The sequence below is a fragment of the Lepus europaeus genome, chromosome 19 (genome assembly GCF_033115175.1).
Source record: "Lepus europaeus isolate LE1 chromosome 19, mLepTim1.pri, whole genome shotgun sequence".
NCBI classification, from domain to species: domain Eukaryota; kingdom Metazoa; phylum Chordata; class Mammalia; order Lagomorpha; family Leporidae; genus Lepus; species Lepus europaeus.
In genome coordinates, this window is record NC_084845.1 from 44,565,017 (window position 1) to 44,582,039 (window position 17,023).

Here is a 17,023-nt window from a genome sequence, read left to right on the forward strand (position 1 = left end):
TTAAGTTTACTTGAAAGAGCAACAACACTTCACCCAGGTACAGGTGCAGGGACTCCAGTACCCGCGCCGGGGCGCACATCAGCAGGATGCCGGGTCGGAAGTGGATCTGGGACTGGAACGCGGACACTCCAGTGTGGGGCGTGGGCGTCCCCGGTGGCATCTTGCCTACTGCACCAGATGCCCGCCCTCTCTGCCGGGGCTGGACAGCAGGCGGCCCTCCTGGCCTCATAAGTGGAGGCCACACGCAGGGGAGCCCAAGACTGTTCCTGGCTCTGTTATTCTGAGCTTGAGAAAGGCTAACACCTCCTCCCAGAAGCGCTACCTTCCAAAGCCACAAGATATGAGGACATGACATCCCCCACGCATCTCCTTGCTGTATCAAGTTGTGGCCGAGTCCCAAGCCCCAGATGTGCACTGCTGATCAGCAGGCAAGGCCTCTCCCACCGTCCCACACCCCTGCCTCTGAGCTGGCTGAATCCCCTGGGGACCTGGAGTGCCCCAGCCGCCGCCACACGGGGCGGGCCATTAACTACGCCAACCATAGCATCGTGGGTTTTGCCAGCAGTGGCCATGGCTCAGGAGTACAGGCAGCCAGGCTCGTGGTGTGGCTAAGCCTGTCCCAGGCCGCTCTCTGGGTTGGGCTCTCATCCTCAACCTGGAGGTAGCATTCCTGGCCCTCCGCTTTGGCAGCCTGACAGACGTTAACATGAAACCCTCCCAGGGGCTGTCCTGTCTCCTGCTGTGTGACAATCCACCACAATTCGGCTTGAAGCTCCCATTGATGAGCGGTTTCTGGGGGTGGGAGTCCAGGCAGGGAAGGGTGGGCCTCTGCTCACACCTCCCCAGGCTGCAGTCATGGGTCGCCGGGCTGTGACCTCTCCTGGAACTTGGGGTCCCTTCCCAACCCAGCGCCCTGCAGCCGCTGGCCTGGGGTCCCCACGTCCCAGTGAGCGCCTGCGCCTGGGCCTCTCACAACTTGACAGCTTCTGCCAGGCCAGCAGAAGGACCTGATGAGGTCCTGGCCACACAGGGTGGTCTCCCTTTAGCTACCTGACTCCGCAGGCCTCTGATTACACCTGCAAACCCTGTCCCGCTGCTGCAGAGAAAGGCAGTTGGCTACGCCACGGCGGGCACAGGCCGTGCTCACACTCAGGGCAGGGACTGGAGTAGGGCCTGGGCACCAGGGATCACTGACGCTGACCGCAGGGGCGTCCCAGTGAAACCAGAACTCAGCCACACCCCAGACTGAGCTCCAATGGCAGACACCGGGGAGAGCAAAGGCTACCCAAGGACCGAGTCAACCTTCCCAGGGCAGATACCGCTTGTATCTCACCGACTCCAGGGCTCTCGAAGGCACACAATCTGGGGCCGGTGTAGTGGCGTAGCGGGTGAAGCTGACCGTGTGCGACACTGGCGTCCTGTATGGGCGCCTGTTCATGTCCCAGATGCTCTACTTCTGATCTGTCTCCCTGCTATGCCCTGGGAAAAGTGGTAGAGGATGGCCCCTGCCACCCACATGGGAGACCTGGAGGAAGCTCCTGGCTCCTGGCCCAGCCCTGGCTATTTCAGCCATCTTGGAATGGGCCAGCAGATGGAAGCTCTCACTCTGTTTCTCTCCCTCTAACTCTGCCTTCAAATAAATAAATCTTTCAAAAAAAAAAAAAAAAAAAGCACACCATCTCTCCCAACATTTGGTCAGCTGGAGTCCCAGCCTGTGCGGGTGGGCAACAAGAAGACCACAGGGCTGAACAGCGCCCGGCCTCGCTGCCCAGCCCCGGTCCGCTTCTCCACACGCCCCCAGCCGCCGGGGCTCTCCCGCAGCAGACACACACACACACGTCTACAAATGATCGTAGAAGTCTGCGGGTTTAATACCTGTAGGTTAACAGAAATGAAACAGGACACAGATCTAACACTATAGTCAAATGGGGTGGTGGGAAGGGACAGAGGGACGCTGGACGGGACGGGGTCACAGCAACCGGCGAGTGACGGCTCCTGCGGTGCCCCGAAGACAAGAGACACCAGCCCGAGGCTGCCAGGCCCTGAGGGGTGCGGGGCAGCAGCCTGGACCTCCCCGCAGGCTGTAGATTCAGGGGGCTCTGGTCAGCGTGTTAGCAGCTGGAGAGGGGCTTCTGTTTCTCCTCACACTAGGGGCAACAGGCCCCCGCGTGGGTTCAGCAGGCCCCACAGTCCTTGGTCTTTGGATCCATAGCAGCACTGCGCACCATTGCGCCCCAGCCAGCAGCCCTGTCTGCTAAGCACCTTCCGGCAAACGGATTGCAAACGGAGAGGGGGCGCAGCCGGGGCGGCCTCGGAGGGGCGGGAGTCGGCCGGAGGGGCCCCTAGGCGTCGTGAAGGTTGCTGGCGCTCAGGAGCACTTTCTCCCCAGGCTTGAAGGCTGGCATCCCGAGGTAGGGGCAGCTGGCACAGCGGAAGGCATCGCCCAGGTAGCACTGGAGATGGGAGAGAGAGCCCACAGGGAAGCCGAGGTCAGGGCAGCCCGGAGACACGGCCGCAACGAGGATACTCCGACTGCACAGGCGGCCGGGGGGTACGGGTCTCTGGGTTCAGGGCAGCGCTGGGCAGGGCGAGGTCCTTACGAGGCCACGTGGCCTCTAGGAGCTTCACCAGCGGCCGAATAACCTCAAGACCCACTGGGAGGCAGAGAAAAGGGCTCCTCCGGCACAGGCCCAAGCGCGCCCTCACACATCCCTGCCACACGCGCGTCCTCAAAGGCTCTCCCAGCGTGAGGACAGTGGGCAGCGAGCGCCTGGGAGGCGGGCCAATGCCCTAGGCTGGGGAGGGCTGACTCACGTTCCCGCAGGCCGACTTGGGCTGGGAGCTCTTCTGCTGTGCCGACTTCTCCTTCTCCAGTTCTTCCGCAAGGCCGCAGGTGCTGTGGGGACAGCGGTCACAGGAGAATGAGATTCGCCCTGCCCAGTCGCGAAATCCTGAACGGCGCCAAAATGCACCGCAATCTCCCATTCACACCTGGGTGTCCCAACTCAGCCACGGGGGCGGGGGATGGGCAGACAAGGCTGATGACGGCGGGGGGGGGGGGGGTTGGGGGGGCGGACGCTAAGAGCAAAGCGGAACAGGAGGGCCTGCGCCCGCGGGCTGTCACTGTCCTTGTCGCCGTGTGGGACGCAGATCCAAAGCTGCTGAAGAACAGAAGAATGCAGCACTTCCTGGACGCTCACGGAGTCCCTGACCGCGAGCGCTGGCGGCTGCACACTGACACAAACTGCCCTGCACCTACAGGGCGAACCTACAGAACACCACCGGCTCGGGTTCTTCCTAACTAAAGGCCATGTTTGCGGGTTCACACCCGGGTGGGGAAACTACCAACAAACACAGGGATGAAGAATTTGAACTCAGGAAACCAGGAGCCTCTCAGGTTCCTGCGACTTCTGAGGCTCAGTGATACTTAGGTTTCTGAACCAGGGCGGGCAGCACACGGGGATTCAGTGCATGGTTCTTTAAAAGGTACCTGTTCAACTCATGGCCATGCCAGGGTGGGGACCTTTTTTCTGCTGAGGGCCATTTGTATATTTATAACATAATTCACGGGCCATACAAAATCATCAGCCTGGGGCCGGCACTATGGTGTAGTGGGTAAAGCCACCGCCTGCAGTGCCAGTATCTCATACAGGCGCCGGTTCAAGTCCTGGATGCTCTACTTCTGACCCAGCTTTGAGCTATGGCCTGGGGATGAAGAAGATGGCCCAAGTCCTTGGGCCCCTACACCCACATGGGAGACCGGGAAGAAGCTCCTGGCTTCAGATCAGCACAGCTCCAGCCGCTGCAGCTATCCAGGGAGTGAACCTGCAGATGGAAGACCGCTCTCTCTCTTTCTCTGCCTCTCCTTTTCTCTGTATAACTTTTTCAAATACATAAATAAATAGTTTTTTTTTTTTTTTTGACAGGCAGAGTGGATAGTGAGAGAGAAAGACAGAGAGAGAGAGAAAGGTCTTCCTTTTTGCCGTTGGTTCACCCTCCAATGGCTGCTGTGGCCGGCGCATCGCGCTGATCCAAAGCCAGGAGCCAGGTGCTTCTCCTGGTCTCCCACGCGGGTGCAGGGCCCAAGGACTTGGGCCATCCTCCACTGCCTTCCCGGGCCATAGCAGAGAGCTGGCCTGGAAGAGGGGCAACTGGGATAGAATCCGGCACCCCAACCGGGACTAGAACCCGGTGTGCCGGCGCCGCAAGGCGGAGGATTAGCCTGTTAAGCCACGGCGCCGGCCATAAATAGATCTTTAAAAAAAAAAAAAAATCATCCACCTGAAAACTAGCCGGCTCTAGATACACTAAATTTCGGATCCCACCTGCAGCTACCTGGGCGGGGCCTGGCCAGCTGATGTCGTGGGCCTTCAAGTACAGCCTGCGGGCTGGACGTTCCCCACCACTGCTCTACATATAATACATGCAAAATAAAACAGGCATTTAAAAAACAGTGAAGGATTGGGGGCTGGCGCTGTGGCGTAGTGGGCTAGGCCTCCACCTGCAGTGCCGGCATCCCATATGGGCACCTCCTCGAGTCCTGGCTGCTCCACTTCTGATCCAGCTCTCTACCGTGGCCTGGGAAAGCAGTGGAGGATGGCCCAAGTGCTTGGGCCCTTGCATCTGCGTGGGAGACCTGGAGGAAGCTCCTGCCTCCTGGATTCAGATCGGCCTAGCTCCAGCCGTTGTGGCCGTTTGGGGTGTGAGCCAGCGGATGGAAGACCTCTCTCTCTCTCTGTCTCTCCCTCACTCTCTGTAACTCTGCCTCTGAAATAAATAAATCTTTATAAAAGAAACAGTGAAGGACTGAGATTCCTTGGGAAGCAGAAGCCGCTGGAAGCCGCAGGGCTGCCCCGCCCACACTCACCAGTTCTTGCAGGCCTTCCTCTTCTTCCCTTCCCCACAGGAGGCAGCCCTCAGGGAAGCTGGGTCTGGCTTCCTCAGATCTTCCGCGTCCAGCAGCTCGTCGGAGTCGATGAGATCCTGGAGTGTGTTCAAGGCCACCAGTGACGAGCACGGTCTCCGCCAGCGAAAGCTCCGGCGGCTGCGCCCAGGCTGCCAGAGCAAACCCCCGTGGCCCTGAGGCAGCCGGCCCCCCACCCCCGTCCTGCTCTGGGTTGGTCATCTTGCTCAACCTGAACTACCCCACGTCCTCAAAGATGCTGCAGGACGGGAAGGGCCTGAGAACCGATCTACACGAGAAGCAGCTGGAAGACCGGCCGGGGAGAGAGGCGCTGTATTTACTTGCACATGAGGTCATGTGAAAGAGGCACTGAGTATGTTCTACCTAATTCCAGAGAAGGCCAATCACTACAGACGCCTGTGGCCCTGGGCGGTGGGAACACAGGCCAGGCCTGTTTTGCTCAGCACTGTGGTCTCGGCGGTGCAGAACTGAAGGAGTGCGGCAGACAGGGCTGAGCAGAGATGCAAAGTGTTGTTTTTAAAACAGTGAGCGCTTGGCAACCTACCCAAAGGGCCCATAAAAATACCCTAGCTGACAAACTCCTTCCGGGTCAATACAGAGCCACAGGAATCCTTCCCGTGCAGTATGGGGGGACAAGACGCTCTACAGGAGAACGGAGACTTCAAAGGCCGCCACGTGGAGTTTCCTTCTACATCAGAGATAGCAGTGAAGCCGCAGCACCGGGCTCTAAATGCATTCACACCCCCAGGTCCAGAACGGTCACTGCGAACCACGGCCGCTCACCCAGGGCGGGGCAGGACAGCAACGCAGCGGCCCGGGCGACTCACCGTGCTCTCGTCATCCATGTCGTTGGCCGAGAGGGTCCAGAGCTTGGCCACGGCAGGGTCCACAGCAGGCTTCGCTGAGTCCCCCAGGAAAAGGAAAACAGCTCCGGTCAGTGCGGAACAACGAGCCTGCCTGAGCACCCGCCACTGAGCGCCACAAACGTGGGCTCGAGGCCGCTCTGCCATTTAGAAAAGGCGTGGCGGGTCCAGTGCTGTGGCACAGTAGGTTAATCCTCTGCCTGCGGTGCTGGCATCCCATATGGGCGCCGGTTCTAGTCCCGGCCAGCTGCTCCTCTTCCAATCCAGCTCTCTGCTATGGCCTGGGATAGCAGTGGAAGATGGCCCAAGTCCTTGGGCCCCTGCACTCACGTGGGAGACCTGGAAGAAGCTCCTGGCTCCTGGCTTTGGATCAGCACAGCTCCAGCCATTGCAGCCATTTGGGGAGTGAACCAGCGGATGGAAGACCTTTCTCTCTGTCTCTCCCTCTCACTGTCTATAACTCTACCTCTCAAATAAATAAATAAAATCTTAAAATAAAAAAAAAAAAAAAAAGAAAGAAAAGGCGTGGCCCAGGCCACCCACTGTAGACAGCAACAGAGCCATCACCTGTTGGGCACTCACTCCACACCAGATGCTACACCAAGCACTTTACAGATGCAGCTAGCTTAATCCTGCTGACAGCCTTAGGTGTCTGTCATCCCAATTTGACACTCGTGGAAACAAGTTCAGCTCCTCAGGCCAGCCACACCAGGCCCCAAGTACGAACCCGTCTTAGGCTCTGAACGTCTGCTCCCTACTGCTTTCTCCGTGGAGCTTGGCTTCCACCCCTTTATCAGGGGCTGAGAGCGACACCCTCCTCCCACTGCAGGGGTTCTGAGGACTAATGAGAAATGTATCCAAGGCTTCTTAAAGAGAAAAGCAGCAGCCGACTAAGGCCTGCTACCCACAAGAAAACAGGCTCAGAGCTGCTGGCAGCAGAGTAGCAACAGACCTAGAGCCGCCGTCTAGGTCAGGAGGACAGGGGACGGAGGAGGGGCCAGTGAGAGCACAGACCCAGATTCAGTGAAGGCCGGGCCTCAGTCAGGGGGGAGAGCTGGGCACAGTGGTTACGACGCCACCAGGGACACCGACATCACCTGTCGGAGTGCCGGGGTTCAGTCCCAGCCCTGCTTCCTCTAACAAGCACCGTGAGAGGCTCAAGTACCTGGGGCTCTGCCACCCATGTGGGAGACTCACAATGAGTTCCTGGATCCTGGCTTCAGCCTGGCTCGGCCTCAGCTGTTGTGGGCATTTGGGGAGTGAACTGTGGATGAGAGCTTTTCTAGTAAAAAAAAAAATCCTCGGCCAGGCCTTGGGTAAGTGCACCCCCTAGTGACTGCTGTCACAACTGGCTGGCAGAACTTCCAGGAGGCCGCTGCTCTAACCCATTCTTTCTTTCTTTTAAAAAGATTTATTTATTTATTTGCAAGGCAGAGTTACAGAGACAGAGAGAAAGAGATGGAAAAAGGGATCTTCCATCTTCTGGTTCACTCCCCAAATAGCCCCAAAGGTGAGAGCTGGGCCAATCCGAAGTCAGGAGCTTCTTCCGGGTCTCCCATGCGGGTGCAGGGACCCAAGCACTTGGGCCATCTTCTACTGCTTTCCCAGGCCATAGCAGAGAGTTGGATTGGAAGAGCAGCAGCTGGGACTTGAACCAGTGCCCATATGGGATGCCGGCACTGCTATATTGGCCCCTCCAACACACTCTAGAATCGAGATTCCAAAGGATTTCTTGAGACGTGGGCTGACTAGGCCAAACAGTGCAATACGAATGTACCGGTAAGCATCTGTTTATCTGTGTGCTCCTCACAGCTGGGGCAACTGGGCACTAGACAGGAAAGCTTAGAGTGGTGGCAAAGGATGTGTGTGCACACAATTTTCTGGGTGGAAGAAACACAATTTTACAAGTATCAAAGTGTGGAAGTCTTCAAAAAAAAAAAAAAAAAGCTGACTTTATCAGTACAGGGGAAAGCACGTGGGACCAGGATGAGGTCTTCTGAGGACAAATGCAGCGACTCTGGGGCCTGGGAAGAATTCATTACGGCATTACGGGGTGTGTGCAGTAATGAGTTAGGCTGCCGCCACCTGTGTTCTGGCTGCTCCATTCTAATCCACTCCCTGCTACTGCACCTGGCAAAGTGCCAGAGGCTGGCCCAGGTGCTCGGGCCCCAACACCCAGGATGGACTTCCTGGCTTCTGCATTCAGCCTGGCCCGGTCTGAGCCGCTGTAGCCATTTAGGGAGTGAACCAGTGACGGAAGATCTCTCTCTCTTCCTCCGACCCTACCTTTCAAATAAATAAATCTTAAAAAAAAAAAAAAAAAAAAAACTGAGAGAGAGAGAGACTTCATTATCTAGACTACGTGACCCTGGAGGCCTCAGATCCTCCGGTACAGCAGGAACTGAACCGTAAGATCTACAGATTACATCAGCTCTGGATCCTAAAATGCCTGGGATAAAACACGTTAGACACATTCTTCCCTCTGGAGGCGACAGAAATGAAGGCCCAATCGCGAACTATCGGCGTCCCATTTCCACCCTGGCCCTCCGGCCATTCGCCCAGAAGGACGTCCCTGAGCCAGTCTTACCCTGCGAAGGCTTCTTGGCGGAGGAAAGCCTAAGCTGACTGGAAGAACCCACTTCAAAGTCCGGCTTTTTGCCCGTGATCTGCACGGAGAGCAGGCCGTCACTCGTGTAACCCAGGTGCTCTTGGACGCACTGTGCCTCCTCGGGGCTCAGGGACTCACGCTGCAGCTGGAATTCAAGACACCCACAGGGTCACCCACGGCGCCTCTGCAGACATTACAGGATGCCGCCGTACGCAGGGGCTGGTGTGAGGAGCAGAGGGACCCATCCTCACTTCACTGCTCACGCTCAGTGTCTCGCTGGTCAGAGTCCTCGAGTGCCACCTGCCTGCCTGTTCACTGGGAAGTCTCCACGCGCTTACGGGTACAAGGCGCTGGGCTGCAGACGGTCCCGCGGTACAACAGACAGGAGACTGAACGCCCTAACAGAGCCAGAGGAGGGACGTCCTCCCTGTGACCCTCAAGAAGCAGCAGACAGCAAAGGGAGGAGAGAAAGGGTCGGGGTGCCACCTCTGTCCAACAGAATCACAGAATGGTTACATAAACCAGGCTGTGGGTGGCACAGAACACTGGCACACTGTCCCTAAAGCTCAGGGGAGAAGCACCTGGGATGTCCAGGGCTGCAGGGAAAGCGGGGCGCTGGACGACGCACACACGTGGTCCTACTTCTATTTGAAAAAGAAGTCTGTGCGTGCATGTGTGGCAAACACAGGAGAGGTCCTGCACCCACACACACGCCTCGTGGCCCCCTCAGAGAGGACAAGTACAACCAAGGGCTGGGAGGTCACTGTGTGTGCTGTGAGCGTCAGTGCAAAGTGAGTTCCTACGAGCAGTCCTCGTATTTAGACCAAACACAGAAAGGAGACTAGGAAGTGCAGACCTAAGGAATCCACAGCCGGCCCTGGATCACGTAGCCAATCAGACAACAGCCACCATCGTGGAACACTGACCTCTCGGTACCCAGGAAAGTGCTAGCCCCGGAGAGGAATGCAGATCCGGACACACTCTGTTCAAGCATCTCGCTGAATTCTCAGGAATGGGATATCCCCGCGCCACAGCCTGCTCAGCCTGCCCCCAAACGCAGGGCTCCTGGAGGTGCCGGCGCCTCACCCGGGCGGGGGACCTGAGCCCACAGAGCCAGAGCGGGTGTGAGAGCAGAGCCACCGCTCCCCCAGCTCCTGCACACCTCCACTGTGCCAGTGCCGAGGAGGCCGGAACAAGCTCACTCCGAGGGCCCCAGGGTGAGTCCCTGAGGCCCACCCAGCTCGCACGCGCAGTCTCTACTTGTTTCCTTGTCCTGTGCGAGGCTCACCACGCACATTCCCGATTGTTCTGACAAGGAGACTGTTTTCTCACTCACGGTTTAAATTCCTGGCAAAGCAAGGCCTCTACAAACATACCTCTTTTACTTCCACGAGACCGGAGAGAGTCAGGGCCGAACACAGTTTAGACGCTGTCCTCACCTTGCCGTTGTTAACTGCCAAGAGGAAAACTCCAGTGAACAGCCTCACAGGTCGAAGCAGGAAAAATACCACAGGCTCTGCCCTAGGTGGGCAGCAGGCACGCACACAGTCGCCCTTTCTGCATCATGTGTATGTATTCCAGGGCCAACATTTTAATTTGACAAATCCTGTTGGTAGTTCAAAGTGCTGATATGTGTTCTTAACTATTATAATTCCATTATTATTGTTCCTTGTTTCTCTGCTTCTGGAACCTTCTTCCGGAGGTTGCCGGACAACCACTGTGAAAGAGGTTAACTGCGAGGTGCACAGGGCTATGAGTGTTCTGGCTGTGCAGCTCCCACAAACTGTTTCCTCACCCAAGGCTTAAATTCCCAGCAGAGAAAGCCGATTTCCATCACAAATGCCACGAGGCTGTATTTTCTTATAAACAACGAATGCCTTTATGCATTTCAAAATACTTTCACTTTTATTCTTCTATTTGATGAAATAAATGATCACACTGAATTGAAAGTCTGGTGAGAAATGCTACCAACTCCAACGCTGAATGGCCCTGGGAAAGAGGCTGTTTCATGGGAATCAGTCATTACCTCTTCAGTCTCGGACTTTCAGTCATTAGTTTTTCAACTTTTATTTTGGAAAAATCCTACACATTTAAATATACTCATAGGAAGTGGCAAAAAAAAAAAAAAAGTTTAGAGAGGTCCATGGACCGTTCACCTCGTCTCCCCACAGGCCACATCTTACACTACCATTGCCCAGTGTGAAGACCGGGCACTGACCCTGATGGACCAAGTGCACCCCGGCTTCAGCAGTCTGACATGCGCTCGTCAGTGGGGCTGTGTGTGCACATCTGTGCGACTACCAACACAGCTGGGGCACAGAACTGTCCCATCACCACGCAGCAACCCACACTCTGCTTTGCAGCCACAGGCCCCTCCCTCCTGCTCCTAACCCCTGCGAGCACTGATCTGATCTCCGTCAGCACAGTGCTGTCAGGTCAAGCGCAGGAACGGAATCCTACACGTGGGATCTGTGGGGCTGGGCTGGTTTTCCACTCGGCACACTGGAGTTCACACACAGATCAGGAGCTTGCTCCTTTTCGTTGTCGGACTGCTTTCCACGTTATGGATACACTGAAGTTTAACCACTGACTGAGGAAGGACCCAGCCCCTTTTAGATGGAAGCTTCCTTCTAGTACCAAAGGACGCAGCTGCAGATCACCATTCCTTAGATATTAACAATGTAGCCCTAAGGAGAAGGTTCTGCCAGGGGAGTATGTTCTCCAAACAACCGGAGTGCAGCACCCTCAACTGCTAGAGTCCCCAGGGATTCCCATACCCACAGCCGTCTCCACTGGCTCTTTCAGGAAGAGACATCCCCCAGGCCGAAGGATCCGCGCCATCTCGGCCAAAACCTCAGCACTGTGTAGCATGCTGCTGCCCGGGACTACGCCCGACAAGACCACGTCAAAGCTGGACTCCTTGTGGGCAGCTGCAAAGAAGGGAGACTCCAATCAGCAAACCCCCGAGCCCCAGAAGTAACCTCCCCAGCCCTCCCAGCTCCCACTGAGGCCATCTGCCTGCTCCACACACACCAGCACACCACTAGCAAAAGGGAACCCGCAGCCTGCTTGCCCTCCCTCAGTCTTACTTATTGCAAATCTTTTACATGCTCAGGGAAAGGAATGAAAAAGGAAGCTGGATGAAGACTAAATTTTTCTTTTTTTTTTTTTTAAAGTATGGAATTGCTACTAAGAAACAAGTACATACTTGAGTATACTCCCAAGTCCACTACCTCCCAACTGCTAACAGCAGGGGCCCGGCCACTGTCCCACCTGCCACCTCAAACCTGCCTCAGATAGCAGGGAGTCCCAGAGACCAGCGCTCCCAACAATCCCCGCCCCCACCCCTCATCAAGGCGACACGGTTGGCACTCACACTGCAACAGCTGGTTGACGTTCTCCACGGACACTTGGCCCTCGCTGCCAGTTAACACGTGAAGCTTGTCCACCAGCTCTTTCAGAGCCTCCACGGGGGACGACTTATCCCAGACCACCGCCACAGCCTGGCCAGCTGAGATCCCAAATTCCGCCATTTCTGCAGTGCTGATGGACCTAAAATTATCAGCCAAAAGAGAATCAAAAGTGAGCAGAAACAAAAGCATAATGAGGTATCATCAGATACAATCACAATCTACTCCCAACCTCCCACCAACGAATGCTGATGGCATTGGAGATCTTTCTGTAGATGTTAGAGTATGAATTAAGTAATGAACCTTTCATCCAAGGCCTCATAACCCCAACACTGCCCATCACGCAGGTGGAGAGAATCCTGGCTTGGCAGAGTCAAGAGGGGTTTGAGTCACAGAGGGAATTAATTAGGCAGAAGCATGGCTCAGCACGGAAGGCCAATAATTGGCAGACATAAGCCAAGCACAAGCTTCATTTAAATTTTGTAAAGTGAATATCGATTTTCCCTTTCATCAAAATGTGAAATTTAATTCCACTGAATCCGCAGTGATCAATAGTCCCTACTATGTCTTTAACATTTAATGATAGCCAGACTGTTTAAAGCACCTGACGTACATTATCCCAACTGAACCCGAGAACAGCCTTAAACCAGATACTAGTCCCATTTTACAGTCAGGAAACTGTGACTTTGCACAAGTCACACAAATAGGGGACGCAGATAAAGTAAGAGAGCGGGGATTGTAACTCCATCCATCGGACTGGAAAGCCCACGCCTCTGCCTCGCTGGCGGCTCGCCTCTCGCTCCCACTTGATCCTCAGGTGAGTGTGTGCCGTGCTCACAGGGAAATCAGGTCACGAGGCAGCCGTGGCTCAGCTCCTCCTTTCCTTTTAAACATTCATGCCCCAGCTCCCTACCTCAAACAGCTCAAATGAAAGAAAGGCAGAAGCGGGGGCAGAGGGGTCCACTCCGGGGCTCAATGCAAGCCAAGTGCGCTCTTCCGTCTTGAAAAATGTTCACTCCAAATGCCTCTCTCCTCTTTGCCTATGAAACACGCCCATTAGCCAGAACCATCCTTAAAAGCCACAGGACTTCCGTCTGTCACTCCTTTTTAAAGCAGTCACTAAAGGTTTTATTTTCTAGAGCAAAATCAAAACGTCTAAGTGCGCTAGATTCAGGGCCCCCACTTCTAACCCTACAAAACCCCTCCATGGTTTCCCTCTCTCATGCCTTCTTCTCCAGTAACTTCACACAGAACGCCCACCCTTTATTATCCACAGGCCTTGGCGAGAGGATGCCAACTGCTACCAGACAAGTGGCATTTCTCATTTAGTGTGGGTTTTTAAATCCCTAAAGAGCATACAATCAAGAACTGAAACTTTGAAGTTTTTAATTGTCACATGCTATTGAGATAGAATCCTCACAAACTGTCCAGGGGAGCCACCTGTGATCAGTCACATTTAAGAACCAGGCAAGGAAGACAAGAGTCCAGACTGCTGAGTGTTGAATAATAAATGGCTGATTTCTAGGGTGATGTTGGAACAGCCTCTCCCCTGGGACAAAAGTGCCGCCAAGCTCCCTGCCCACCACTGACTGCTACAAGTTTGTCCCCATAAAACTGCCCTCAGGAAGCAAACAAGGAGCAAAGGGTAGCTTCTTGGCCAGAGCAAAACAAAGTCAATGTCCAAGCCTTTGCAGCAACTCTACAGAGACAGCTGAACAGGGCACAGGGATTTTTATTAATTAACAAATAAGAATGGGGGTACAATGTGGTGCTTTGGCCTATGTATATACACGGCAGAATGGTTCAAACTAACAAACATACCCATCGCCTCACTACTTATGGGTATCTTTTTGTGGCAAAAATGCTAAACATCTATTCTCGAGCAACTCTGAAATACACGTTATTAACTGTGACCACTCTGTGGGGCAACAGATCACTAAGACTCCTCCTCCCAAGCACTGAAACTTTGCACAGTGTCCCTACTGCAGCCGTGACATTGTGCCCTTTTTGGGTTCCACATGCACATGAAAGTGAGATCACACAGTATTTGTCTTTTGGTGCTTGGCTATTTCTCTTAGCACAATGTTCTGTAGTTTTACTTATTGTTTCACATGACAGACTTTCCTTTTTAAAGGCCATATAGTAGTCTCTGTGTGTGTGTGTAACATGTTCTTTATCCTATCCATTCATCAACTGATGGACACCTGCTTGCCTACCTTACCTACTGTGAACAATGCTGAAATGAACATAGAAGTGCAGTTGCTTCCACACACCAATTTCAATTCCTCTGCAAATACACCCAAACAGGATTGCTGGGTGATATTATAGCTCTCTCTTTAGTTTCTTGAGGAACCTCAACACCATCACACCTCTGAAATGGCTGTATTAATCGACATTCCCAATCACAATGTACAAGGCCACCTTTTCGCCACATCCTCACCAACACTGGTATCATGTGACTTTTTGATAACAGCCATTCTAATGTGTGAGGTAACATCACACTGAGGTTTTGATTGCATTGTCTTCATTAACAGCGGTGAGCATCGCTTTACACACACCTGCTGGCCATTTGTATCTCTTATTTTGAAAAGTGCTCAGCTCCTTTGCCCATTTTCAGTTGGGCTCGTTGTTTCGCTATTGAGTTCTTTATTTATGATATTACTCCCTCATGAGACGCACAGCTTGCGAATATTTTTTCTTAATCCATGGATTCTCTCTTCACTGTTCATGTTTCCTTCGCTGGGCAAGGGCCGTTGAGCCTGAGGCAATCTCTTATCTATTTTTGCTGCCCTGCCTGTGCTTTGGCAACAAAACAATGCCCTGGAGCATTTTCCTGTTTTCTTCCAGTAGCTTTATAGTTTCAGGACTTCTGCTTAAATACTGGACCCACCTCGAGTTGGTTTCTGTATACGGTGCGAGATCAGGGTTCAATTTTGGGCTTGTGCTTGTGGATAACATTTGCCTAACACCACCTGACAGTCCTTTCCCCATTGCCTAGTCTTAGCACTTCGGTGGAAAATCAAATGACCATGAATACTGGGTTTACTTCTGGGCTTTCTATTCTGTTCCACTGTCTGTAAGCCAGTACCAGGCTGTTTTGCTAACAATAGCTATAGAATGTATTCTGACATCAGGGTAGCACACAGGTAGTGAAAACAGACAAACTGGAGTTTGTGCACTCCTGGATCTCCTTATCAGGTCCACAACCCTGGGTAAGTGTTAGCTCCCTGATCACGTTTCTCACCAGTGAGGTAGGAACAACCTCACACTTAGCAAGGTTGCTGTAAGTAAAGAAGACAAAAGCATGTTAAGCCCTCAGCAGAGCTGGGCACCCACAACTCCATGAACTAACCTGGGAGGACCCTGGGCCGCTGCCCTGCAGGCCAGTGTACTGCCTGTTTCAGACAGGCCCCTCTTCCCTCGTGCTCAGTCAGCCTCTGCGGGTGACTCCGCACCGCACTGCGGGAAGCATCTTTCTCACTGTCAGCTCTACAGGGTAAGAGCCGCACGTTGTGACACCGTGGACAGCCCTGGGTAGGACTGTGGCAGAAAATCAGGCAAACATCAATGCTTTGCTTTCCGTGTTCCCCTAATAATCCTCTGATGGAGAGAGAGGGCTGGCTCATAAAATAACTTGTAAAACACCGATCCTCAAGGGACAGGCACAACCACCTGTTTTCAGTGAACATTTTCCAAATAAAACAGCCAACAATGTTCTTCTAAATATCTGGAAGCCAAAGTGGGATACTTTTCATCATCAGAGCTTTGTGCAATGGCTGTGAAATCTGTCTGTAAAAACAAAAACCTATAAGGAAAGAGTGCCTGGCACCTAAGCCACATACTCAGAAGCCATGGCTCATGACTACAGAGGGGGCAGAAGCCAGTCACGCCGCTGACCTTGTCCACACACACAGGCCCCACAGCTTTTAGGAACTGTCACAGGCCGGCAGCACAAAGCAAGGCCTGAGAATAACTTCAGGAGATGCACTTGTTCAAGAAACCCAGTGAGCATCCAACCTTGAGGCGTTCGGCCCCTCTTATGGGTAAACGCAGCCAAAAGCAAAAAAAAAAAAAAAAAAAGAATTGGAAAATTACGTCTCCAGGTCATTAGCTGGGGGTCAGGGACCAAGGTTTCAGAAAGGACACTCCCATAGGAGAGGCTCCTTCGAAGATGAGTGGACAAAACTCAGAAAACAAAACCTCCCGAAGAGATCGCTGTGGCTTTACCTAAACCCGGCAGTGTGGACCTGGCATTCTAACGTCTGGGCAGAGTTCTGGCTTAGGAGGTCTTCGCCACGCTCACGCAGGGGGGATAGGATGGTTAGAAAGACCACGGGAGCTCATGACAGGGGCGCAAAGCACAGCTTCCACCTATGACAAAGACAGGGCCTAGCTGCGAACACACACAATCTACAGGATGACATGCTCCTGTCGTCCCTGATCCCTAATCCCAAAACCGCTCACTGCTCCCTGTTAGGTCTTCCCTGCTGCTACCCGCATTTGTGATCCGTGACCGCACCGTGGCCTCCTGGAGCCCCCAAGCAACGTCAGAACGAACACCGGCCATCCCAGACCTTCCTCCGCACCGGCGGGGCACACCCAGACCAAGTGACTCGACTCCCCGGATCTCCCAAGTCTGGGAGGGACTCGATTCCAAACCTTGGAGGCTCGGACAGGCCACAGGCTTAAAAGTCCAACGTGTGGGCCCCAAGCTTTGGTGCTTTGTCGCCATGTACCTTCCGAGACCCGAACACCGGAGACTGAGGCCCAAGGTCAAAGCAGTGGCTACGGGTAAAAGCAGGTTTAAGATCTGGGTTTCTCGGGCCCCGGCTCGGGGAATCTTCCTTCTCAGAGTGCTGTTCCCGGGAGCGGACGTTCGAGAAACAAAGCAGCCCAGGAAAGGCTGGAAGCCACAGCGTCCGGAGCCCAGGGCAGGCCGGCCCCTCACACCCGCTTCCCAGGGTACAAGCCCTCCAGGGTCCTCAGGGAAGCAGCCGTGGCCGGCGTGCCACGGCGGGACGGGGCTGGGGCTAGGAAAGGAGAGGCTGTGACGCAAGGTGAGCCCGGAGGGGACCGTTGGGGAAGGCCGGGCTCTCAGATCACCCCAACCGCGCTCACCTGCCGCCCGAGCTCGCTCCGGGCTTCTCCGCGGCCACCGGCTCCGCGCCTCGCGCCGCTCGCGAGAGGCGGAGGCGGCGCGACGTCAAGAGGGCGGAAG

General features: G+C 54.4%; 1 protein-coding gene across 3 annotated transcripts; it reads right to left on the reverse strand.

The window, feature by feature from the left end:
* Positions 1-1,847: 1,847 nt before the first annotated feature.
* Positions 1,848-17,003, reverse strand: CIAPIN1 (cytokine induced apoptosis inhibitor 1). Of its 3 annotated transcripts, XM_062177108.1 has the most exons (10): positions 16,924-16,992; positions 16,033-16,176; positions 11,772-11,947; positions 11,173-11,325; positions 9,772-9,848; positions 8,375-8,540; positions 5,752-5,825; positions 4,868-4,983; positions 2,815-2,896; positions 1,848-2,453 (listed from the first exon to the last, which is right to left on the reverse strand). In XM_062177108.1, the coding sequence occupies exons 3-10, from the start codon at positions 11,926-11,928 to the stop codon at positions 2,343-2,345; spliced, it is 936 nt and encodes a 311-aa protein (XP_062033092.1). In that variant the 5' UTR covers positions 11,929-11,947; positions 16,033-16,176; positions 16,924-16,992; the 3' UTR covers positions 1,848-2,342. The 3 variants fall into 3 exon arrangements, with proteins under 3 accessions (XP_062033092.1, XP_062033091.1, XP_062033090.1); XM_062177107.1 differs by lacking the exon at positions 16,033-16,176 and having other exon boundaries at positions 5,752-5,828; positions 8,378-8,540; positions 16,924-17,003; XM_062177106.1 differs by lacking the exon at positions 16,033-16,176 and having other exon boundaries at positions 16,924-17,003.
* Between the last annotated feature and the right edge of the window lie 20 nt (positions 17,004-17,023).